The 25383-nt window shown below is 40.8% G+C and overlaps 1 protein-coding gene across 3 annotated transcripts in view; it reads right to left on the bottom strand.

Moving 5' to 3' along the window:
- GABRR3 (gamma-aminobutyric acid type A receptor subunit rho3) overlaps window positions 1-24722 on the bottom strand; it is a 34496-nt gene extending 9774 nt beyond the window's left edge. Inside the window, exons 1-5 of one of the 3 annotated variants that reach the window (XM_077174582.1) lie at window positions 24599-24722; window positions 16870-17069; window positions 10222-10334; window positions 2011-2078; window positions 482-705 (exon numbers count right to left, since the gene is read on the bottom strand). In XM_077174582.1, coding sequence (XP_077030697.1) covers window positions 482-705; window positions 2011-2078; window positions 10222-10334; window positions 16870-16997 — 533 coding nt within the window. In that variant the 5' untranslated portion in view covers window positions 16998-17069; window positions 24599-24722. Of the gene's footprint in view, window positions 1-481; window positions 706-2010; window positions 2079-9405; window positions 9576-10221; window positions 10335-16869; window positions 17070-24598 lie in introns of those variants that run through there. The other 2 variants (XM_054627802.2, XM_077174583.1) reach the window with 2 other exon arrangements.
- Window positions 24723-25383: the final 661 nt, after the last annotated feature.

Genomic DNA, 25383 nt, shown 5'->3' with positions numbered 1-25383 from the left:
TCTTAGTCCCACAACACTGGTGGTATCAGCACCAAAAATCTGCTCTCTGTGCCTATCTAGAGCCCTGGTTTCTATCACTGGCATGTTAACTGCTAAGCCAGGGTGAAAATAGCTGAGGCAGTTTTAAAAGGCTCAGGAAAAATAATAAAACAAACAAAACTACCAAAATTATGGTTATTAGTTAATAATTTTGGGCTTTACTGTACTCAGTAGCAATACTGCTAGAGCCACTGGCAAGGAACTAACACTTGCTAACCCCCTTGACAGGAAACAATATCTGAATGATAGAAAAAATACATTTTCAATCCTCAATTAATTTTCCCACTGTCACACCAGTTTCCCATGATGTGCTGCCAGGGGATTAATGCCAGCCCAGTATGAGAATCTTGTAATTACTTGCAAATATTTCCAGTCATTTCAATTACAGCCACTACATGACAGTTGCAGCCACGGATGCTCTTAGGGAAGGGTATTTCCTCACCTCAGGCTGAAGAGGACGTTGCCATCGGGGTACACTCGGAGCATGATGTTTTCCACAGTTGTATCATGGATGAAAGATCTTTTGGAGTGCACAAAAAACACATCAGGCACCCAGATCTTTTTTATCAGCCGCCCATCGAAAGTCATACTTTTGTTTTTGTTGCTGCGGAATGAGAGCCTCTCATCCTTCCAGTAGTGTCTGAGATATAAAGTCATTGTGAAGTCCTTTGTTTCATTAAAAATAAAAGGAGACAATACTTGTTTTTAGTCATGTGCAATAGAAAACACACAAATTAATCAATTCAATGCAAAGGATCAATTTCTTCTCTGCAAATTATCTGAAAGATCCTTAATAAGAGGAACCAAGCACCACTCAATGAGTTTGAATTTGATTATTGTTGAGATTTTGTCTTGTCCCTGGTGTCTGAGGCTAAGACTCCTTAGATAAAACTTCTACACATTCCAGGGGTCTTCTGGATTGGGCCAGCTGTGCAGTGATAAAGAAGCTTTAAAACCAGACAAGAGTAGATGAAAAATATGTTTCCTCTGAAAATCTTCACAACCATCTCCAAGAGTGGACTGTGGTTCCTTTAAGGTTCCTTTACCAAGGGATTAATTGGAGTTCTTCACGAGTACTAGGTCAATTTTTAAAATCCACAAATCTGTTCATTTTGTAAAAATATTTTACAGGGGCTAAATTAATACATTTATTAATTAAATGCATCATAAAGAAACAATTCAATGAATATCATAAGAGTAAGCAGGTAGATTTTACAATAATAACTACACTATTCTTTTAATATAAAACATTATTACAAATATTTTATGATCCTATTTAGAGAAACATCATGACTGCAAATCTACATGTGGGAAGAGATAGAGAGGATGCTGCAAAGCCAGTATGAGCTTCTGCACAGCCTGACTACTCTGTGTTCACCTATATAAATTTTGTATTATTAGGCAGACACCATTTATCTCAGTAGAACAATTGCTTCTGGTAAGAATACTGTGAAGAGAGTTAGATCTTCCCCTGTAATATGATTTTATGGCCCTGCAATACAATTTTATGATTTGGGTAGTTTTGTAAAGGAGTGCAGGAGCTCATACTGACAATATTAGTAACAATTTGGGCTGAAGAATGAACAGCCTGCATTCCAGTACCACAGGCCCTAATTGCAGTGTCTCCTTCCCAGGACCATTTCTGGAACTGATGTTTCTCTTTCCATTTGTTATGATCACAGCTCCACCCATGTCACAATTATGGAATACTCAGATTTGCATAGGCAAAAGAAGCAAAGGACATGAAGCCTCATCATGCAATGGAGTTTTCAAACCAGAGCATTGCCCACTCTGAGCTGTTCCTCTGGCCCAGGGAGAAATTCAACACTTACTAGTTTAAATGCATGCTTCAAGGCAAGGATGTGCTCTTTAGGGTTTGCTTTCTTTACCTACATTATTCTGGATCACCCATCTGGATGTTTCTGAACCCCCTGTATTTTTACTGAAACCCTTTATTTCAGTTCTGCTCACCATGTCAACTTCAGAAATGCTGTCAATGCTCTCCACCTGCACATCAATGCCCACAGGTATTGGTGACCCTGCATGGGAACAGAAAGAGGCATGAGGAGCAAAAATCCCTATTTTTAAATGGAAGACTGCAACACCAGCAGGATACAGAGAGTACTCTATCCCAGAATTTACTGCAGTCTCTCCACCTTAAAACACTGAATGATAAAAGGCAACAAAGTAAAACCTGAAGCTAAGCAGTTGTGAAAATAAGCATAAGATCTTCAGTGCTCTTTTTGCAGGCAGACCAGTTGTTTTTGGCACAGCAGTTTGGCCAGCAGTGGCTGTGTCCTTGTGATGCCACAGCTAATTAATGAACCCCTTGGAGTGCAATTCAGAACCATCATGGGAAAAGCTGAGTAAATACATGGAATACATCAAATATTGCAAATATTCTTACCACTTCTAATGCTTATTCATAAAAAAACATACTTATTATGACTCTTATTATCTTTAGTTACTGAGCTGTTTAAGGTTTGGTATAGCTGTTCATGAAAAAGCATTGCTTGCTCACCACCTCACAAGGGAAAAGCTGTACACATGCTAATCATATTCTGTCACTGTGTTGTGTCTTTACTGAGTGCATTTTTAGGATGATGTTACTCCAAATCAATTAAAAATTACAGCCAAACATGAAATTATTTCCACTCTTTTCAGTGTGAAATATCAAGAATGAAGGATGTCGTACTACATGGGTTATGTCATTCCACTAATTGATTAATCACTTCCTGACAGGGGAGGAATAGAGGAGCATGCACATATATGTATATACACACCACCACCCTAAGAATATTCTGCTTTTAGCATGAAAATCCATAGTAATTATTGTACACAGGATTCCAATCACTTTTGTGAAAAATAGCCAGCTAAAATTTTTAAGTACACATTTCAAATAACCAGTTAAAACATCAATACAAGGAAGTCTGAACAGCAACAGCTTTTCTAGCTTGTCTTTTTCTTGTCTTTCCCTTTTATCCCTGTCAAGAGAAAATAGTCCAGGAACATCACTCTTGTGATAACCAGCCACAATATTGTGTCCCTTTTTGGAATTATCCTTAAAATAGCAGCCTTCGAGGATTACACAGCTGCCTCCAGTTCTTACCAGTAAAGATCTTGAACTATTTTAGAGGTATTTTTAAATCTGGCTCTGTAATCTCTTGATTTTACTTGTCTTTTTTTTAATGGGGAGTCTATCCCTGCACAGAACAGATGAAGATGCATTGTGCATGGGAAATAAAGGTGAGACATGCTCAGATTTAGCAGGGCACACCAGAAAATATTTAGGCACTGACAAGAGCTGGGCTCTTTGGCTCAGAAATCGTGTTCCTCTCTGAGAGGAATGCCCTCCTCTTGGCCAAAGCCCAAAATGGGATTCAGGAACTCTAGAGAGCAAAGTTTTTCAGTAAAACACTAAGCAGCACTTGGAAAAATGCTGCTTCTTCTGGAGAATAGAGACTTTAGGAAAAGACAGCTGCTCCAGAGGCTGATGCTCAAGAGTATCAATGAATATATTCAGCCAGACTCCTTCATACAAAACAACAGAAATTTTTTAACTTCTCCTAAACTAGTTTTGCCCACTTCTTGCTTTGTCTTGATCACAACACCAAAATAATTTATTTATACTAAATACCAGCTTGTAGCAAACACTGGCACAAAAGTGCCTGGTTGTAATCTGAGTCATCTTTTCTGTATTCCACTGAAATCTTGTAAACTAAAAACAGGTTCAGCCAAAGTAGAAGTCATTGTGGAATTTACACCTGATGTGAGCATCGCTCACAAAAGGCATTCACACATCATTTAAATGCAAACAACAATTTATGTTGAATTATGCGGGTGGAACAGGAGGAGAGGGGGAACAGCTCTCAGTGTCAAGAAAGGTTTTACCAGTTCCTGAGTCAAGGACAAATCTAAAGCAAATAAAGTTAAATGTCTCCCATCAACATTCTTCAGGCAAACAAGGAGCTAAGCACAAATCACATCCCAGAATCAGACATCTGACTTTCAAAGCCATGTGTCATGTGTAGTGAGGAAAAGGCTTTTCTTAGTGACTGCTGCTCCAAGGGTGATGATAGCAGTTCTAGTAATTTTTGTAATTTCAAAAATTACAGACAATTTCTTTCCCAAACAAACATTATTCCAGTGTGAGCAAAATTTCCATCAACAATTCAGCTCCTCTGGGCAGATACAAAGGAACTGGTCACAGAACTAGAAATCAGTGGCAGCTTATGGTTATGTTGGTTGCATGCACACAAACCAAAGTGCCACTTATCCATAAATACACACAGAGACACCTAAATCTTTGAAAGGATAGCCTGTACTGCACTGGGAACTACTATAAAAATATGCTGGTGGTGACAATGAATAGCATAAAAGAAATCAAAACCTATGGCCAGGAGAAATACAGTGAACAATTCTAAAGTGAATTGAATTAAAAGGGAACTGTTACAATTAAATTCATTCCTGATTGGGTAGAAATACAAGAAGTGTGAAACAGACTGCTTGAGAAGAGATCCCTCTTCTCTGAAGAAAGACAAAGACCTTACTCCTGATGCTTAGTGAGAAAACGCTGTCCAGTCTAGCATTCAGCACAGAGAATTATAAAAGCACATCCCCTACCCCAGCCCTGATCCATCATTAACAGATCAGAGCAGCTGCAAATATTTCCTACCTATTTTGGCTCTACTTTGGCAATAAATGTAAGTAGATAATAAAGACAGTAAAGACTGCACAGATAAGATCACTGTGCTGTTCAATTTTCTCATCTGGAGCACTTCTATATCATTGTCACTAACACACCCAACAAGATACCTGTTGGCTTCAGTCTGGTCTAATCCTTCATGGTTTTTGGGAACATTTGTGAGTGTGATTAAAAATCAACTCCACTAGAAACAGGGATAATTAGCTACTGGGAACAGGCAGCTAGGAACTGTAATTTCTTCATCCCTTGGATTTGTTTGGTCACAAGAGGATGCTTTTATAAAAAAGCATAATTACAGTAAGATTTGAAAAGGTTCCTAAACCAGCCAAAATAGGAAAGCAATTCATCTACCTCTGTGTCTGCACCACAGCCTTCTCCCTGCTAGATTGAGAATTTCAATCTCTGGCTGACCATCAGACAACAGCATCAAATTCCCTTTAAAAAAAAGCAACCAGAGCAAAGCTGTGGTTTTAATTTCCCAGTTTGACAAAACTGGGGATGGCAGAGAGGATTTTGTTATTAAATTGAGCAGCTTCAGTTGCTTCTGGAGGGTCACTATAAATCATTATTTTAGAGGGATTAGTGATTTTCACAATGGAGGCTCCACAGATTTTCAGGATAATTACTCCTCAGCAGAAAAAAACAGCATTGTTTTCAGACAGGTTTAACTTCATGCAAGCCATTTCCAGTCTTTTATTTTAAAGGTTTAAGCATAGCAAAAGAATTCCTTGATGAGCATGGAATTTTATTAATAGATAGGACATCAGGCAAATTCTGTAATACCCTTTCTAGAAGGGATATTATGTAAAAAAGCTATTCTTTTAGCATTTTTAGGATCAATTTCCACAGTAATAATGACTGGTTTAGTGAATGCTATAATATTTTATAATAGCCAGACCTTTGGGCACGCAACAGATTGCACCTGAAGATCTATGGGATAAATGCTGAATTTAGAAACAACTGTACCCAGTTGGCTTTGTAAGAGTATATGCTGGGAAAAAAAGGAAGGTCTAGAAAAATCTGCCAGCAGGAGATGGAGACATGGGGAGAATTAAGATCTGCAGGTGGACTTTGTTCTAAAAAAGAGGAAGAGAGCTGGTTAGAAATGTAAACAAGCTCAAGGGAGGTGAAGCTTTGTGGATTTTTAAAATTTCTTCTGGCCATGACAGGAACAGGAGAATTACTGTATTGCTAAGTATTTTCTTCTTGTTACTACTGTGTTTCTTTCTTAATTAAGTAAGAAACAAAGGTGGTCTGGTATGAACAGTAACCAGCTCTTGGAATGAAAAGATTTAGCAATGTGAAAGAAAAAAATCCGGAGGAAGTCTATTAGAGGTCTTGCAAATAATCAATATATTTCCCCTCCCCTCCTGTCCTGGATACCCAGCTATTCCTTCCAGTTAGAGATAATAAAAAGCCATTCCACTTCCACCCATGTGAGTCTTCACCACAGGGAGAAGACATCTCTCATCTTTCAGGGAGAGTTGTGGTGCAAAAAATAAAAGGTCTTGGGGCAAAGAGTTGTTAGATTTGCAGCACTTTTTGAAGATACACTGGGCCATATTTTCTTTCCTTCCCTCTCCCGTTTTACCTTCATATATAATATATTATATTATAATACATTATATATAATATATTATGTATATATATGTGTTATACATATAATATATTTTGAAGAGGGAGGAAGCATAAAGGGGGAGTGAGATAATGGGATTTCTGATCCTCTGAAAATTCAGAATGAAGATTATGTTTAATTGCAGATTGAGATGCAGATTTTCAGGAAAGACTGCTACCTCTTGACCAGCTAAATGCTGCTAAATTATTTTCATCATTTCTAACACTTGCTTATGTTATTATCTTCTATATTGGTTGAAAAATAAGAGATCATCAATTTTAAAACTTTAACTAACACACTTGTAATGTAGGAAACTACATGTCCTTAAGACACAAGGTAAAAGAAAAAACAATATATATATATATAAAAACAATATATAGACATTTATACACACATGTATGTGTTACTTCCACCAGTACTTTGAAATAAGATAGTTCAGGAAATAAAAAAAAATATATATAAATAGATGTATAATAGGGAAAAAAGTAGACTTAAAGCATTTCTATGGATTTGCTGTCAGACCTCTCTCAACATGGCGTTTTGGCTGCTATGGCAGTTTGCATTGTGGCACTCAGATCTGAGCTGTTACAAGTCAGGATATGCTGAGAAGTCTCATTCATTGTCTGTGCTCACCCTTTCTTGCTGAGTTTAAAACTTGGGGATAATCATTCCAAGAAGTTCTGGCAGCATCATTTCATTTCTGACTTTTTCTCCACTCCCAGTTTAAGCTTCCTTCTCACTTCCAGACCATACAGGACCGTGACATTACACAGAAGGCAACAATCAAACAGCCACAACAAAAAATTTAGGAAAGGAAAAAAACACCACCAGCTTCCATCAACAACTCAAGAGCCTGGCTTAGGCTCTTGAGTTGCAACGATGCAACAATGTCAAGTTTAGATTTTTAAAGTTTTGGTGTACTGAATTGTTGGTTTGCTTCACTTATCCTCACTGTATAATGAACTGCAAAGTAACATTTTTAAAGAGTAAGATCAGCTTGCCAGAAGTTGCTGGGTTTGCTTCATCTCAATGCTCTATGTTTCTCTGGCTTTGATCTATAATCTACTAATAAACTGACAATGTCAGGACTAAATTTAAAAATTTACAGTCAGAGAGTCAAATTCTGATTGTGCAGCTGCAATGGCACTACAATCAACAGAAGAATGCCAAAATACACTCATATAAATGGCAGCAGAGTTGTGTTCATTTGGTCAAAAAATGGATCTCTCACCTCCACAATTATTCCCAGTAACACTGCAGCCAGTAGCATCAGTGCCCAACAGTTCTATATTTATTTGCCCCATGTTTTTCTCTGTGCATGTTTGCTCAGTTTACAAACCAAATTCAGCATGTGCTTCCTCTGTTTTTTCTTTGTACAGCTTAAATGTAGGTACTAAAAATTCTTGGTCCTGTGGTCTGCTCATTTACATGGCATGTGTTGTGCTAAGTGAAATCAAACAAGGCAAACTTAGATTTAAGAGTTCCCTGAACTGAGGAATCTGAAGCAGCATGAATTTCCCTGCTACCTTTTCTCCTCAACTGGTGCAAAGGGTGATTGACCTTCTCAGGCAAAGGGGCACAGCGGAGCCAGATTAACAAAATCTGTCATTCCAACTCCCTGACATACCCAGAAAATCACAATGGGGTATAGGAGAGGGGGAAAAACCCATCCCTCTTCTACAGGTAAAGAATAAATACATTTAAAATAAAAAAGGTAAAGAATAAATACTTGTTTTTCATCCAGCCTTCCTGATCTGTTTTTTTATTGCTGCAAACTGATGCATTGTGCTGAGCTGAATAAATCATGTGATGTGACATGTGACAGATACAAGCCCCTCATGAGTCACAGTACAGAGCTGCTTCATTAAATTTGATGAAAACAAACTCAACATTTCACCTGTGGTAACTGCACAAAGCCACAGTGCTGTAAGTCTCAGTGCAGTTCAGGGTTATGTTGTAACAGTTCTGGCAATGACTGTAGCAATGATATCTCTAATTTCTCCCTCTCCTCTAGGTAAGATTCCTCCTGCTGCACACTTAATCATCACTGCTGTTCAGAGAAACCCACACCCCATGTCTGCTGTCATAAAATAATCCTGGGGATGTTATTCAGATTCAAGTTTCTGTAGAGAAATTTGTCCACTGATGAGGGCACGATTGTGTGTTAAATCTCTGCTACTGCCTTATGAAAGCCAAACCACTCCTTACTACTGCAACACACTGGAATCAATGGTAAAAATGGAACTCTGGAGTATAAATCTGGGACTGACACTCATTTCACTGGGACTTTTTTCTCTCTGTGCTGTAAAAATGCCAGTGGATCTGTTTTAGTCTAAGAGAGATTCACATTCCACATCTTAAGGGAGTTCTGAAAATCTGGAAGTGTGTGAAGAAAAAAGGTGCTTCCCATGCCAGTGTGCCATGTGGGTGACAGAGGAGAAGCAGAGCTGAGGCACTCTCCTCCTAAAAGCTATTTCTGAAAGCCAGGAGTTCAGCTGAAATCACAGCCAGGGCAATGTGATGAGTGAGAGGCCTGTGCAGTGAAGTCAGTGGAAAACCTACAGCTGGTTTCAAGAGGAACTGGATGGGCTCTGTGACGAGTCATCTACAAAAAAAGGACAAGGAGAAAAATCCTGGGTGTGAAAAATTCTCACTGCCTGTGGAAAATTACAACTGCCAGATCACAGGCTATGTTCTCAAAGCTGCTTTTATGTACATCATCAATAGTGTTTTCTGGCATGATCCAGTGATAAAGGACATCCCAAACCTCTGTCTGCTTTCATGGAAGTGCCACCTTCTTTCTGAGGTGACACTCTCAAAAATTTACATTCCTTGCGAGGTAACAAGAAGATGTCAGATTAACAGATATTAGACAAGACAGGTATTAGGCAGGAGAAAATCTGAATTTCTGTTGCTAAGAAACAGACTGTATCTCAACTATTATTCAAAACCAGTCAAGGTTTTTGCTGTCTGACAAGACATCATTTCTATGGTAACAAGAAACCCTTTCCCATTCTCCCAGTGCATCCAAAGATGCTTTCCTTACCCATTCTCTGTCTTGGCACAATCAGCAGGCCCCAGATCCCAGCAGCTGGTGTCAACAAAAGCAGCTCCCCAGACTTCAGCTTGCCTCCCAAATCTGTGTTTGTCTATACAACTGATTATTGGTCCTCATATATTTCCTTTTGGCCTCATAATGCAGAGCAGTTCAGTCTCATTTTCATGAATCGTGAAAAGGGAAGTGGTGACGCAAAGGCTCAGACAAAGCTTATTAGTGGGGCAGCTTTCTCATTTTCCCTTCCATGAAGGAGAGTCAAAATTGAATCCAAACTGTGAACATCCCATCGAATACTCCCTTGATCCAGATGCAATTTAGTTAAATGAACAAATAATCATCACAGTGCCCAACAAGACAGAAACAGTATCATAATAACCTGAAGGCCTGTGGGTGGCTTTGTTGTGTTTTTTTTTTTTTAATTTTGTACACAGCAAACAGATTTAGGAACTGATGGATCATTTCAATCTCTCAAAACAAATCTGATGACTAAGTAATTTGCTAATTGCTACTAGCTGTGCAGTCTACAGGGATACTTGAATCACTGTTCTCAAAAGCCTTATTCTAATAGTATTTTTTACTTAGTTCTGTAAAGCAGACAATTTGAGCAGTTTCTCCGATTGATACACTAAAGACAGAGAAGCCCCTTGTCTTTGACTATTTCTGTATTTCTTTATTTCCTGAAGTACAACAACTGAGCTGTGCTGTCATTAAGTCTGTCATTCCATTTGAAATTACAAAGTTCAAGTAAACTTCCAGAGAGAGGACAAACTCTTATCCAGCCCAGTGCAGGCATGTGCTGCTTACCTCCAAATCCAGGTCTCAGAGCAAAGTCATGGTCCTCTATGTGAAGGAGCTGCTCAGTTTTGAGTGGTCGGACCTTTGTGCTGTCAAGTTTCCTCATTTTAATTTCTCGTTTGCTATGTTTAAATAAATAAAATAAAAAAAAATTGAGAAACTTTATTTATTTTTGCTGCCCTGACATTCACAGTGCTGATCAAATGAAATGGGGATCTGGGAATACTGGGCAGCTGAACCTGGAATGTTAAGGGTAACAACTGTGCTAATAAAGCTGGAGAAAGATATATTGGGAAGGGTTGGAAAATGAGGTATGAGGGTGCCCAGGTCCATGAAGAACACCAATTATTTATAAGAAATCCCAGGAAGAATTACTAGATCCTCTGCTGTTCTCCTCAGAGATTGCAGCTATCATTATACAAGAGAATAGAGCTGTTTAAAGTTATTATTCACATAAACACTTGCAATTCAAACTTGGAACTAACACCACATATCCATGGTTTAACCACTTCATGCATTATCCATACTACAGAGACAACGATCCCCTTTTTTATAAATGTGGCTTTTTTCCTAGGAGCTCAAATGAGTCCATAATTTTTTTAGAAGGACTGAGAAAGGATGATCCTGGATCTAGGGACTTGCAGGGGGACTGGCTTTAAGTGGAAAGAGAGTAGGTTTAGATTGGATATCAGGAAGAAATTTTTTCCTGTGAGGGTGGTGAGGCACAGGTTGCCCAGAGAAGCTGGATGTGGATGCCCATCCCTGGAAGTGTTCAGGGCCAGGTTGGATGGGGTTTTGAGAAACCTGGTCTAGTGGAAAGTGTCCCTGCCCATGGCAGGGGGGTTGGAATGAGATGATCTCATGATTTTATGTTCTAGTGTACACATTAGGAACACCTTTCTCACAGAAGCATTCTCATGGGAATGCATTGCTTGGGCAGGTTTTGAGATTCCTTTCACTCAGGCTATTTTAGAATAGGTCAGACATTTATTTGCAGGAATGACTTGAATACAGCTGCTTTGCCACAGGCAAGGGACTCTCCCTAGACACAATTTCTTTCATGCCTTCTGTGATTCTCGGGGACTTTGCTGTGAGCAACTGTAATTATTACTTTTGACTGAACGATAGAAATGTTCTGAGGATTGGCCTTGTAGTCAAACACTGCTTAAGGCAAGGTATGGAATACTTTAGGATAAGGTGTATGCCTCTATTTACTTTTTTTTGTCCTCTCTCTCACTTTTTTCTTAATAAAGAAGCCCAAGAAATTACTTCTACGTTACAGGAATGATGAGGTGGCTGCTGGGCTACTCAGAATTGTTGGGCTTGAACAAATTAATTTACCTCAGTATTCTTGAATGTCTCTGGCAGTGCTGTCTGAATCAAATTACCAGGGCAATCAGAAGGTCCATGAGGCATTTCAAATACAGACTTTAGTTTTCTGAGTATGAAATCATGTGGATGGTGAAATGCAAGCCCACGCTTCAGAGAATTAAAATCACCACAGATCAAGCCTGCATCAGGGTACAATGGGCAGCAGAATTGAACAGCTGCAATGTTCTACATGAGGAAATTCTGCTGCCTGGGATCCAGGAGAGGAGAAAATGATGAATTATGTTCAGAATGCCATGGCACAGCTAATACAGTTGGGAAGCATGAGGTCATTTGTCATCTGATGTGCCAAGGAAAATGCCTGTTTGATGCTCCAAGGATTTCACTGGAAGAAGCAGGCTGGAACTGATTCATCTATTACAACTCCTCACTAGAAGCAAATCTGTGACTAAGACTTTCCCTGGACAAGAGAGGCAAAACATAAGCTACCAGGGCAGGAATTTTCTACTTAATAAGCCACTGGGAAGAGATCATATGGGATTTTAAACCACAAAGCTATTTGGAAGGAACATGGCCTGCTAACTGCTCAAGGTAATGAGCTTAAGCATGCTGAACAGATTCTTACACTCCTGCAAAGTCTTTGGAAGCCTATGGAAGTAGTTATCATGCACTGCAGAGGTCATCAAAAAGGGATAACAGCCCCTGAACCGGGAAATCACTTTGCTGATAAAGCAGCAAGAGGGGTTGCAGAAAAGGCCATTCTTGCAGTGGTACCACAGATAGAAATAGATTTGTCGGAGTTTACCCCAAAATATGATCAGAGAGATCACAAATTAATTCAGTTTCTTGAGGCTGAGATCAAAGAAAGTGGGTGGGCTGTTACCCCAGCAGGACAGGCTGTAGTTCCACCTCTGCTCCTTCAAGAAATAGCCCAGCAGGATCATGAGAGTACCCACTGGGGAACAGAAAATCCTTTAAAGCATCTGAAGAAAGTAGTAATAGGGAGAAGAATGATTGATATTGTACAATCTATACCAAGCAAGTGTGAAACCTGTTGTAAAAACAACCCTGACACAAACAAAAGAGTTGTGTTAGGGGTAATGAAGACAGGATCTCCGGGGAAATTATTGGCAAATAAATTTTGTTGAGATGCCACACAAGGAGGGATGGAAATCTACACTGGGACTGGTGGATTCCTTCAGTGGCTGGCCTGAAGCTTATCCCTGTCACACCAACACAGCAAGGGAAGTAGTGAAATCTTTGCTCAATCATGTAATTCTAAAGTCTGGGGTTCCTTTGGGAATGTCATCAGATAAAAGACCACATTTTGTTGTGACAGTAGTTAGCAGGACTTGTGGTAACTGCATATTTTCTGAACAGAGAGAGACATGGCTCTCCCAGGATTTTCCTGGGAAGCTGAGGGAAACTTAGAGAGAAGGATTCAAACATTATCTCTCTTTCTGTAACCATTGTTTATAGATATGGTTCTCCAGAATGTGCTATTCATAGCTCACCAATAGGGTGAGAGAAGATTCCTAAAGGCCAATCAGGTCTTAAGTCCACCATTGTTTCTATAAGAACTGTACATTTCTAATAATAACATGTCTTTTCATGCTTTGTGAATCAATCCCTTCCATGGACAGCCTGTCCCAGAACTTGACAGCCCTGTTGAGGAAGAAATTTTTGTGAAAACATTAGCAGATAGTTTTGTGAAACCATTAGAAGAGGGATGCACCTAAGGACAGGAAATCTCTCTTTACCTAGCTGCAGTCATAGTAAAAAAGAGAACCCTGGTATTAGTGTAGATCTGGGCAATGATAAAAAGTTACTGGTCTCAGTGAGGCACATGCTCAAGAAACTACTGCTTCCACTCATAGCTGTTCTTCCCATAGCTGTATTTCAGACAAGGGCTTATATTATATAAATTAAATGGCAATCTACAATAACATTCCAAAGGAGATCATAAAAAGCACTTGAACTGTTCCAGATCACATAGGGAATTCACTCTTGTTGGTACTTCTATATTAAATAATTGGGAGCACTAACTTTTTGGCTGAATACTATTGCATGGACCTTGGCATTTGCCAGAGATCTCAAAGAGCAGTTAGTCACTGCCTACAAAACCAAACCAGCTAATTCAGAATTAATTAACAATGGACAAAGACGTGTCAGGCTTTTAAAGACAAATTTAGCTGCTCCTACCTAGCCTTGAAAACCATTAGCAAATGAAAGGCTAAAGGTCTGCTCAAGGGTACTTAGATCATTTTTGGTTAAAGCATTTAATCACTTAATGTCATCAGTGTAGCTCCATAAACCAATGGCATGAGTGGTTTGTGTCCCATCTGGCTGTCTTGAACTTATCAGGCTATCCAAAGTTTATGCTGGTTCAAGGAGGAATAGGATAAGCTCATGGGAAAGAAATCCACTGAAGATCACTAAATCTACAAAAATTACATCCAACACAGGATGTACTGGAGGAAATTTGGTGGCTTGGTACAGCTGTGAATATTAGGGGGAAATATCTTATTTGCCCTGTCCTTATTCATCCAAGGTTGTGTTTGTAAGCCCTTGTTATAAACTCAGTGTAGTACAGGGATCTCTGGAAAGATCCTGCTTGGCTGTTCTGTTTCAGAGCTCTGCTAATGATATGGTAAAAGTTCTCGTAGGAAACTAGAGAGAGGTTTTTTCCCCTCTAATATTAATTAATATTCAGAATTAATTAATTAATTAATATTCAGAATTAATAATTAATTAATTAATATTAATAATTAATTAATATTAATAATATTAATTAATTAATTAATTAATTAATTAATATTCAGAATTAAACCAGTAAGTTTATGAGAAGAATACTATTAAGGTGCATTTGGGAAAAGAATACGCTGGATATCATGGCCATAAGTTTCTTTCCAATGTTGTGTCCCCAAGATACTCTGGCTAATACTAAATCAAAGGTATTCAAAAGGTAGAAGTTAGAGAAATCTTATTCCAAGGGGAGTCTGTGGGGTAATCCAGCAGTGTGACCTCTTAAATGTTTAAATACATTCATCAAGCCTTGAAGCCCAGATAAATGAAATACTCAAAATTGCACAGTTCTCTCTCATGTACATGAAAGTGCATTTCTAATTGTTCAGTAACATCAGCAATATGTACTAAGAAAAACCCTAATATTTTGACAATCAAATGTTTTGTTCTTTGCTGTAGGAAATGGACTATGAGAATAATCGCTTTCTCATGTACTTTTGGTTAATGCTTTAAAATCTTCTTTACAGGAGAACGCAGACAAACAGCTTTGGAGGGAGAATTGGGTTACTCTATTAAAACAGTGGAACTTGTAGGTTAAGTAACATTTTCACATGGGATTCTTTTTAAAAGGCCACCCTTTTAACCAAGGCCATCTGTCAGCTGTGTCCCTAATAACTCTAGTGCTGGCTTGAAAGATTGTTCCCCAGAAAGAAAAAGATGCTGGTGGAAAGTCAGACCCTGCTGCAATGTACTGGAGGATAATGCAGCCTTTAGAACAAAAGCAGAGAATGAAACAAAGAGAAATTAAACAGGCTTGGATCCTTTGCAGAGAAAAGCTGATTTGCTGCTGTTAAGCTTTGGGATCCTCTGTGGCTCAGCTTTTCCAGTCTTCTTCCCAGCTGAAAATCACCAGGACCTTGGAAACGAGGATGTGGGATGCCAAAGCTTGCCTTGTACACAGAGAACTGCCACACCAGGCAGCAGCAGAGGGATTCCTCCTTGTTCCTCTTCTTCCTTTCTGATAACACACTTGTGCCTGCCTCCCAGGACTGTCACGTGGATTCATCTGCATGTGCCAGTAAAGATCTGTGACGATGCAGAGGACGCTGTGCTAGCACTGGTGGTGCAAGAGGATTGTCATCAGGATGCCACAAAATTTCCTGTCCCCTACCACCAGGTTCCCTCCTGCTTTGTGATTCTTTATGTCAATGGTGGAGCAACTGCTCTCAGCTAAGGCAGAACAGGATAAAACAAGAGCAAACAACAGCAGCGTATGCTCCCCTCTTACCACAGACAAAAGTGTAGCAGCTGAGCTTAAAACAGACCTCCCTTGGCACTGCCACTAACAAGGTACTTTATTCTGTTTCCATTTGATTCTTAACTGCTTCCTGAGACTGGCAAAGCACCAGATGAAATCTTATGTTGATACTGGGGCTAGTTCTGCTTATTTTCCTTTGTTATTACAAATAATTGTCCACCACTCAGGCTGTTTGAACCGGCCTGCTGAATAGACATTCTTTTCATGAGCTTTTGGCTTGCACCAAACCTGGACCTGTAACTTTGAACAGAAACCCAGAAGTCCTGAGTGACACAACACCTCTGGGCACCTCTGTTGTGTCATCTCTTACCTTGCATTGCTAAACAGGATTTTATCAAGACTTGGAGGGTTCCAAGTAGATGATTGCATGAGAAGTGATACAGGAGGTTAACAGCTGTACACCTCCTGCAAAGCATGCAACTTGAGGGGAAAAAAAGCAGCTTGAACACATCAGAGGAGTCCACTTATGTTACTTTTCTTCAAAATGTGATATTATACAAATAAACTATGAGCTCCCAAGAAAGAGGAATTTTTCTTGGATTATCACTGGCAGCCATTGGTCTATTCACACAGTATTAGATTAATCTAGAAACAGGTTGAGAGACCTCACATGGCAGATGTGAGCTGCCTTCCTGGGGAAAAGCACTGACACTTTGCCCAGAAATATACAGGTAAAAACTTCTCAATCATTATTCATTTTCAACCAGCTACTCAATTGAAAGGCCAAGACCAATTTTCAATGTCTAAAAGCGTTAAATATATTCCAGAAAGGGAACATACTCTGCCATCACTACAAATAAAGTGCAATTCACCTAATTTAGTGCCATAAAAAAGTCTTCTGTAGCTTTATAGTGTAGCTACTCTGCTGTTTGGGTAATGGAAGTCACCTTGTAACACTGGCAGAGGACTTTGGAAGGCATTTCTGCTTCTTTTGATGGGAGTTAGAGGGCAAGAATACTTGGAACATCACAGCAATAATCTGGTAGCCTTGTATCACACCAGGTAAAAGAGATGTGTGTGGGTGTGGGTGGGTACATAACTGCATATTTATGAGACATTCATAAAATCACAATGGGAAAGGTCTGGTTATGAAAAATTAATTAATACTTCACCATTTCTGTTTTGGGAACATCCTATCAATACTATGCAAACTATAAACCCAGCAACTGGAAGAACAGGGCAGTGAACCCATGGGGTATGCTGAAAGGTGGCTGACAGCATGAAGTCTGCCAGTTGAACAGAGACAGATAAAGTCTATTTCTTACCTGTTATGTTTTCTTGAGATTGACATGTGTTGCCGACGATGAAGACGGTGATGCTGACTGTGAGAACTGTGTAGCACTGCTGTTGGCCATAGGCAGGTGAGGAACAGAAGTTTCATGACCAGGACCATCTCTTCCAAAAGAGAAATGCACCTGATCACCCAATCCACCTTGCTGACTTCTTATTTGTTAGTGTTTTTACCCTTTAGAAACAGCATAGCAGACAAAAGATGCACCTGAACAAGGCATCCCTGAAGAGAGAAGACCGGGGCATCCCAGTTCTGATGTCCTCGCCGAGTTCCCCTCGTATTTTGGCAAATCATAAACATTCCCTCAGCTCTACATCCCTGCAGCATCTGCTGTGCAACCAGAAGCACCTTGTTTTCAGCACTGTGGTAGGCAGGGCAGTTTGCCTGGCCAGGCTGCTTTGCTCTGATCCATGGCTGCCTCTCTTTCAGCAAAGGCGCGGGTTTAAATTCTCCATCACCCGCTCAGTAACCTCCTCGACATAGCCTGTGCCGGCAAAGTGATGTCAAACATTTAATCCCCCTTAAATCCCACACAAAACCATACAAAAATCTGCTTTAATGACAAAGGTCTCTAAATTAATCTTGCTTTCTATAGATGTGTGTATCTGCCCAAAATCATCTTCTGCACAGATCAAGCCCTTTTGTTAACTGGCTACATTGCTCTGTCTTCCCAGCCATTAACATCAATTCTGGCTCTGTCAGCTGCCAGCATTTTGTCAGTACACACACACTTCCTTCTGAACAGAACAATATCACAGTACAAGCCCAAACTAAAAATGAACTCCTGTTTTTGATATTCCCCAACACCAGAAATGCAATTCCCCCCCCCTCTTTTTTCTTCTTCTTTTTACTAAGCTCTGCAGCTATTTAATTCACCCTAAATTTACAAGGTATGTGCATGTCTAAGATCCAGTATCCTTCCACCAACCCTAATTTTATCTTTATTTCACTTAGCCTGCCCTACCTGCTCAACAGAAGCTTGAATTGCAAAACATTTCATTAACAAAATGTTGCTTAAGCAATAACTTGTACATGGCAGCTAGAAATGATGGTAAGATTTTTTATGGGCTTAAAACTGGACGATACTGGGGACACAGCTGACATTGTCAAATTTATCCTCTTCAAGCCATCACTAAGTTCAGCTTTTATTAAAAGTGACAGCATGCATTTCTTTTTCTTTATCTAAAAATCAGAGATTTGAAACTGAAAGATCAGGAAATGGAATATCCCACCCCTATCTAGCAGTTGGAGGAGTAATTTGGGTCTCCTAGCAGGAGGCTTCTTCCTAAGTAAGACAAACCCAGGAATAAAACCAAGCCCAACACCGTGTCTGCAGAGACTGTGAGCACCCACACACCCTGGGACAATAATTCTGTCATGTGGGCATCTGCCTCCTCTGAAGCCCCCAGAGATTTCCAGCCAACTTCACCTGGGCCAAGAAATAATTCTCAGGGTGATTTCCAGGTGGAGGTTACCAATGGACAGCTAATTCCCACTGTTAGACTGAACTGGGTCTAAGATCAAAGGCTCCCAACCCTACAATCCACGTCCTTCAACTGTTTTATAGTTTAATCCTTTCCTGTTCAGCAAATGTGGGGAGAACCATTTGCAGCCTGGCCCAGGGACAGTCAGAGAATGCTTCTGGTGTTATTCCCAGGGTGGAGTTTCCAGACATGGTAAACATGAGCTGCAGTTAATAAAACCATTAATTTGCACTATCATTTGGGTGGGAAAAGGAAAATAAGACAATAACTCTAATGAGAATTTATTCCAGGTGGAGATAAAAATACAAGTTTCTGAGCCAGTCTGGTCAAGTTCCCTAGTGTCACCCAGCCTACATATACCCAAGTATTAGCCCACTGATTAAATTACATGTAAGAAAAAATCCAAGAGCCTTTGGATCCTCTTCTTTCCCCACCCAAGCACAGGCCCAAGATTAGCAGCAAATTATATAAAAAACAAACGACACTGCAGGCTGTGTGATAAATATGTTACCACATTTCTGCATGTCTAGCTACCTGCACATCCATCACAGTGAACTCATTTCCAGCCACCTTCCTCAGCTATAAAAGAATACCACATTTATATCCTGTCTTCCCTGCTAATTCTAGTTCCCATTGTTTCCAGATACTGTGGAGAAAGCCGTTTTTTGGATGTTAATATAATCCTTAGCTGAATCCACTGGCTGTTATCCCCACTAAGCAGGAGACACTTAGGAATGGGGAGAGAGAGGATGTTCTGGGTGCTGAGGTTTATCCACCAAGAGCTCTGTAGGGTACCTGTGGTTACATCATGTCATGCTAATGTAGAAACGTGATAATTTTGTGTGCTGGCCTCAAGGAACTCAAAGGAGTCCATTAGAAATAAATAAGTAAAAATTGCTTTGTGGATTTATTTTCCAGCTGGAAAAGGGAAGGCTTAGAAGTGCTGCTGCTCCAGAGATGTGGCTTTGCAGAATGACTGACGTGTTCCTGGCCAAGCTGCACATGGATGTCCCTCCCCCCAGGAGAGGGGAGTCTTTAACAGAGACACAGGAAATTAGAGCTCTTTTCATCGAGCTATCAGCACCCTGCTGCTTTATTACTCCTGGCTGGAGCAGCAACTTTGCCACTAAGCTGTGCTGCTGAAAAGACTGCTCCATGGGGAATTTCCAAAACATGCTGAATGCTCCTTTGACTATCCCTGCTAAAATCAGCTTTAATTCAACAAGCTAACTAAACAAATAAAGGAGAAAGGGCTGCATGCATTGACATATTCCACCGCCTTCACCCATCTAATGTCATAAATATACCTTGAGAGGCCTTGCCTGAGCACACTGAAAATCCAACCCCTCTGTCCTATGGCACATTTCCAGGAACAGTCCAGCCCACACACATGGAGGGGTGCCTCTCCTGCAGAGGGGAATCAAAAACATTTCCACTGATGGGCGTAAGTATCAGGGAGGGCAAACCCACAGCAACAGGGTTTCTTAATGCTGGACCTGATTTCATTTCCTCTGGGGAAGGGAGCATTACACAGAGCAGATTATACCACCACTACAAATTACCATTAAGAAAACAGGTTAATCTCCTAAGCATTTGTCAGTAATAAATTCCAAAAAGATCTCTCTTTGGAGAAGAATAAAAACAGGATAACACATTTTGCTTGTATTGGGCAAGTTGCTGATCAGTTCATGTTTTAGACACAGAGCACTGTCTCTTTGCTATCAGCAAAATTATTTCTTTAAAATGATCTGTAGCCCATTAAAAGTTTGCCGTGCTTATCTTCCTGGGACTAAACCTGGCATATGGTAGCATTGCATCAGCTCATTGAACAGTTTGCAAACAAGCAAGCAAGGAAAAGAAGCAAAGGTGAACAGACCACCTGGTTTCAGAAAATGAGATGCCTTCTTCTAGTCAGCAAAATAAAACATTCCTTCTGGTAACTGCAATCTGGAGCTACAGACCCCTCTCCACCACAGATCACAGAGCAAAGCAGATTGACAACAGCTACTGTAAAAACAAGAACAGAAGAGTACCAGGGATAAAGAAATGCTTCAGAGGCTCGAATTTTGAAGAAAATCTGATCTCACCTAAAGGCCATTTTAAACATATGGAGATGAAAGACCACAGCACACTAGCACTTTTCAATCTATTAAAAATAAATTAGCTGCAGTGAGAAGAGATGCAATGTGGAACGGGGAGTGTAGGTTTACATGGCAAGTATTTTTTCCCAATCAGAGAATGAAATACAAGGAAGAAAACATTAATAATAAGTCTCCTAAGAGGTGCTCACTTCTTACAAACAACCACCAAATCACAGAAGGCAGATTAACCACAATCATGACTCTGAGAGTGTGAATGCAATGCAGCAGCACAGGAATAGGCAGCATTTTGCTTTTCTATGGTAACAGACTCAGTGCAGAGCACTCACCATTTATATCATGGTGACTTACAAAATTAATATTAGAATTAAGGACAGTTTGTCCTGCTTATATTAACACAAATGACAAACCATGTTTCAGGAATTAAGATATCCGTTCCCATTTCCCAACAGGATGAAGTGGGAGGAAAGCAGAGACTGGGAATTATGATTCCAGTTTGCAGATCTCAGAACAGAGCAAGTGCCTTTTCTTCTCATTACAGAACAACCAGCTGTTATTTTTCACTAAGGTAAAGGGCAGCTCATTAAAAAGTAAAGGTCATCTAAACAATTTCCTGAACACAGCTGTTCTGTGATATGAGGTCTCCTTGGGTGTCCAAGAATCCAGTCACAAACAGGGCAAGGGACCTGTACAAACTCTGCAGCTTTTGAGAGCAGAGCTGGACAGTTTCCACTAAAAAGGCCAAAGACTGGAGACCAAATTCCATTCCTGAGCCTTGTCCAGTTTCTTACTGTCTCTGTCCACTGCCTATTCATCCAAAGGATGTTTTAAAACTGTAGTATGGGATCCTCACAAGACCATCAAGGGCAGGTATATATTTTCCCATATAAAACAGCCTCTAAATACCAGGCTTGAACAGGTGACTCTGTTTGGCACAAGGGTCTTTTCTGCCTTCCCTTCAATTTACAAAGCTCAGGCTTCTGTTTGCTCTGGAGCTCTGTTGGCTACACACTTTTTTGTACAATCAGACATTTGGTTTGAAAGAGTGACAAGAAAAACAAAGAAAAACCACACGTTTTCCCTAACTCTTTGCATTCCCCATTTCCAGAGTCTCTAAATCAGGGATTCTTTCCCTTTCATCATTCTGCCCTGGACAGAACAATCACTGAATTAATTTCATCCCTAAATCCCTTTACTTAGCTTCTACAGCAACAACCTTGAAAGTAGAACAATCAGTTCTGCTGCCTCTGGTTAAGGAACATCTGCATATTGAGGGTGATCTCTGACAAAACAAGCAGCCACATTTTTCCCAGATTTACATTTGCCACAGCCTCAGTGGCAGAAATCTTTGCCTTTTTGCCACCTCATGCTGACCACAGGCATGGAATACAGCTACCCTACTCCTGCATGTATGTCCATATTTTTCCAGGAGCAGTTTTTAGAGTTTGTTTCTTTATTTCTGAAGGATTTTTTTTTAATCTTTTAGCCTCTTTCCCAAGTCAGAGAGGATCAAGGGGCTGACCTTTAAGCCTGAGCAATTCTCAGAAAGCAAGTGTTTGCAGCAACACAGTGCATCCCCAAGAAGAAGGCTACTTTGCCATATGTATGGCCTCAACACTGTGCTTCAATCCCAAAAGCAATATACACTGCATGGGATTATTTTTTTTCCCCCTGATTTCCTTGGCAGTCTGGTCAACAGCACAGTCTCTCATCAGTGCTTACCAGTTGGATCCTAACAGCTACCTGAAGTTTTTGGCTCATTTCCCCCCCCCCCAGACCGAAACAAAACAATTCAGCAAGTGTGTTTACTCTTTTCTTGCTGCCAAGCTGATGTGTATTAAGTGTTTCCTCCAGCATTCCCTGTTTGCTGTCCAGGAATCAACAACATATCTCTGATGGGAACTAATTTATGAAATGTACTGCATCTCTACAGAGCTCCTTTTCTGTCACCAATGAACACGAGGAGAAAAAAATTGTTGAGTAGTGGGGAAAAAAATGTGCCTTTCAGCTTTGGCACTGTAAACATTTTTCACCTTACAGTGAAAATAGAGACAGATTTATTGATTAAAGTCTGATGTCTACAGGTCGCAGAACAGCTTCAAAAGCCATCAGGCACAACTCTCAGTGGCTGTTTTCCAGGCTTTTCTTTCCCATTGATATCTTCCAGAGAAACATATGTTAACATCCCAGAGCAGGTGCTCATTTCAAAGTGGGAAGCCAATTTTTACTGTGTGAATTGTAGTCCTAAGTAAATACATATTTAAGTTTACATATATTTGAGACTTAAGAGGAGGTAGGTGCATTTGGGTTTTCTAAGGCTTTACAACTTCTGTTTTCCTAGTGGCTGACAAAATAGTGCAGTTTTAAATCAATTAACATCTGAACAATTCACGTTAAAATCTTGAAGGAGAGAGAAACTAAGCGATGGAACAGCAGCAGAGAAGGTTGGTTGGAAATCTGCTCATAGAATCACTGAATGGTTTGGGTTGAAAGTGACCTTAAAGACAATTTCATTCCAACCCCCTGCCATGGGCAGAGACTCCTCCCACTAGAACAGGTTTTCAGAACTCCACCCAACCTGGCCTTAAGCACTTCCAGGGATGGGCTATCAGCCCAGCTTCTCTGAGCAACCTCTTCCAGTGTGGTCCCCATGCTCACAGGAAGAATTTCTTCCTGAAGCTCCAGCACTTGCCCAAACTTTTGTGCTCCTGTTCATCATTTCCTTGTTCAGATAATGCCCTACAAATGTCTGGGCTGGGAGATACAATATAGGTATGCTGGCTATGCCATGTTCCATCCTTAAAAGATACCTAAAATACAGCTGAGGTCCCCAACAAAATGGAGCACCTGCACTGCAAGATCACCCTGCTGTGATGCCTTCAGTGCAGAAATCCTGATCTGGTAATTGCCTTCAGATGCAGGAAAAGCTGAGGATAATTCTGGAATGTGTCAACATGGATTTCTGTAAGACAAAAAAGTCACCGAGAGAAATCCAAAGTGGCAGGTCTTCCAGCTCTGCCTCCTCACCCTTGGGGGCCCACAAAGGACTCAAGACAGACTAACCCCCTTTTTCCCCCTTTTATTTTTGTGGGTAAGAAGCCCCAGAGCTGCTCACTGGTTCACAAACCCATTTGTTGTCCAAAAAAATCAAATTCACTACCGGGTGTGCAACACACCAGTGATTATACACTGAGAGACACATTGGTGTTCACCTCAGGGCTGTACAAGCCTGGCTGCTCCCAGGTATTCCACAAATATATATTCCAGAGTCAGTGATCACGGTCTGTCCCTGCCAGGATTACCTTTCACCCCGCTGGAACTGATTCCAGCACAATTGCTGAGTTGGCTTTATTGGTTTCTTCCTTATCTTGTGGGTTCTACCAAGTGTCCATGTGGCCCGTAAATTCTGCATTATCAGAATAATATCCGCTATCAGTGGCACATCCTTCTTCCCGAGCTTTGTTAACCTCCCCCTACATCTCAGAGCATTAAAACCAGCCGAGCCCTAAACCTAAACAAAGCAATTCTACCAACAATTCACTTGTCCTTCTAACACCTGCGCATGGCTCGGCGCCTGTTGGCTGCTGTTTCATGGTCATTTCTTATTGAGTAGGCTTGAAAGCATGCAAAGATCGAACATTAACGATCATCCCTTCGTAAAAAAATTTTACGTGTTCCACATTTTGCAATACTTTTCCACTAAAAAGCGGCTAAACTGCGGGCGTCTCCACACGGCCGCCGCCAGCAGCGCCCTCCGGCAGCCGACATGGCGGCCGTTCCCCGCCAGCGGCCGCGAGATGGCAGCGCCCGCCGCCCCAGCCCCAGCCCCGCCAGCAGCCGCGGCCCGGGGCGCCCTCCGGAGGGGACGATGAGGGCGGAGGGGAGGCGCTGTCCCGCCCGCGGCTCCGGGGGGGACGGTGGTGAGGGGCGAGAAGGGCTGGGGAAGGGGAGAAGGAGAGAAAATGGCCGCCGCTGGTGGCAGCGCAGGGAGAGGCCGCTGGAGGGGAGAGCGGCCCCGCACGCACCTGAGGGAGGACGGTGTGGGGAAACGCCAGCGAGCAGCGAGTATGAGATGATAAAAAGCGAAGGGGGAAAAAGAAAAAGTGATTGTGAGGCTGACCAGACATCCAAGATGATCCTGGAAGTTCCCACTTCACGAGTCCGTGTCCGGCAGCCTACTGTTCTTCACAGCGGCTTCGCTGATGTTCCTTACAGAAACTGACTTGCAGCCCCTCAGCACAAGAATAAAACAGGCTCTGCTGGCTGTGATCTTAATTCCTTCGGTAATCCTCACTGTGTTTCATGGTGTGAGGGACCACTGGAAGTCGTTTAAAATTGAAATAAAGATAGCAGCTTCGTAAAGTGTGACAAGAAGGTAGGGAAACCATTGGAGTTTAGTTGGATTTATTGGAAATGGGACCATTAGCAAAAGGTAAAGGCATTCATTAGTAAGAAATGAGTGCACACACATGCACACACGCCCCAAATACTTCAGTATTGGGAATAGCCTATTTATGTACATTAAGAATGCTTCAGTTTGTGAAAAACGCCAATCGCTTGTTTTTAAAATTTTTAAAAGTTTAATAGTAATAAAATGGTTATAAAAATAGCAATATAATTAGAATAATAAACATTTGGACAATTTGGATTAGGACAATATGAGACAATAAAAATAAAGAGTTATGGACAGTCTGGGTACCTTTTTCTGGGCAAAATAAGCCTGAAAAAAAGACACATATTAACAGAGGATTAACCCTTAAAAACAATAACCTGTTGCATATTCATACACCTCATACATGATGCATAAATTCCATTCAAATACAGGATTCTGTGTGGTCAGTGTCAATTTCTTCCTCTTAATCCTAAAGGTGTCTTCAGGGAAGAGCGAGGCAGGAAGAAGTCAGT

This window comes from Agelaius phoeniceus, chromosome 2 (genome assembly GCF_051311805.1).
Source record: "Agelaius phoeniceus isolate bAgePho1 chromosome 2, bAgePho1.hap1, whole genome shotgun sequence".
Lineage (NCBI taxonomy): Eukaryota > Metazoa > Chordata > Aves > Passeriformes > Icteridae > Agelaius > Agelaius phoeniceus.
This window is presented reverse-complemented; position numbering and strand designations above follow the sequence as displayed.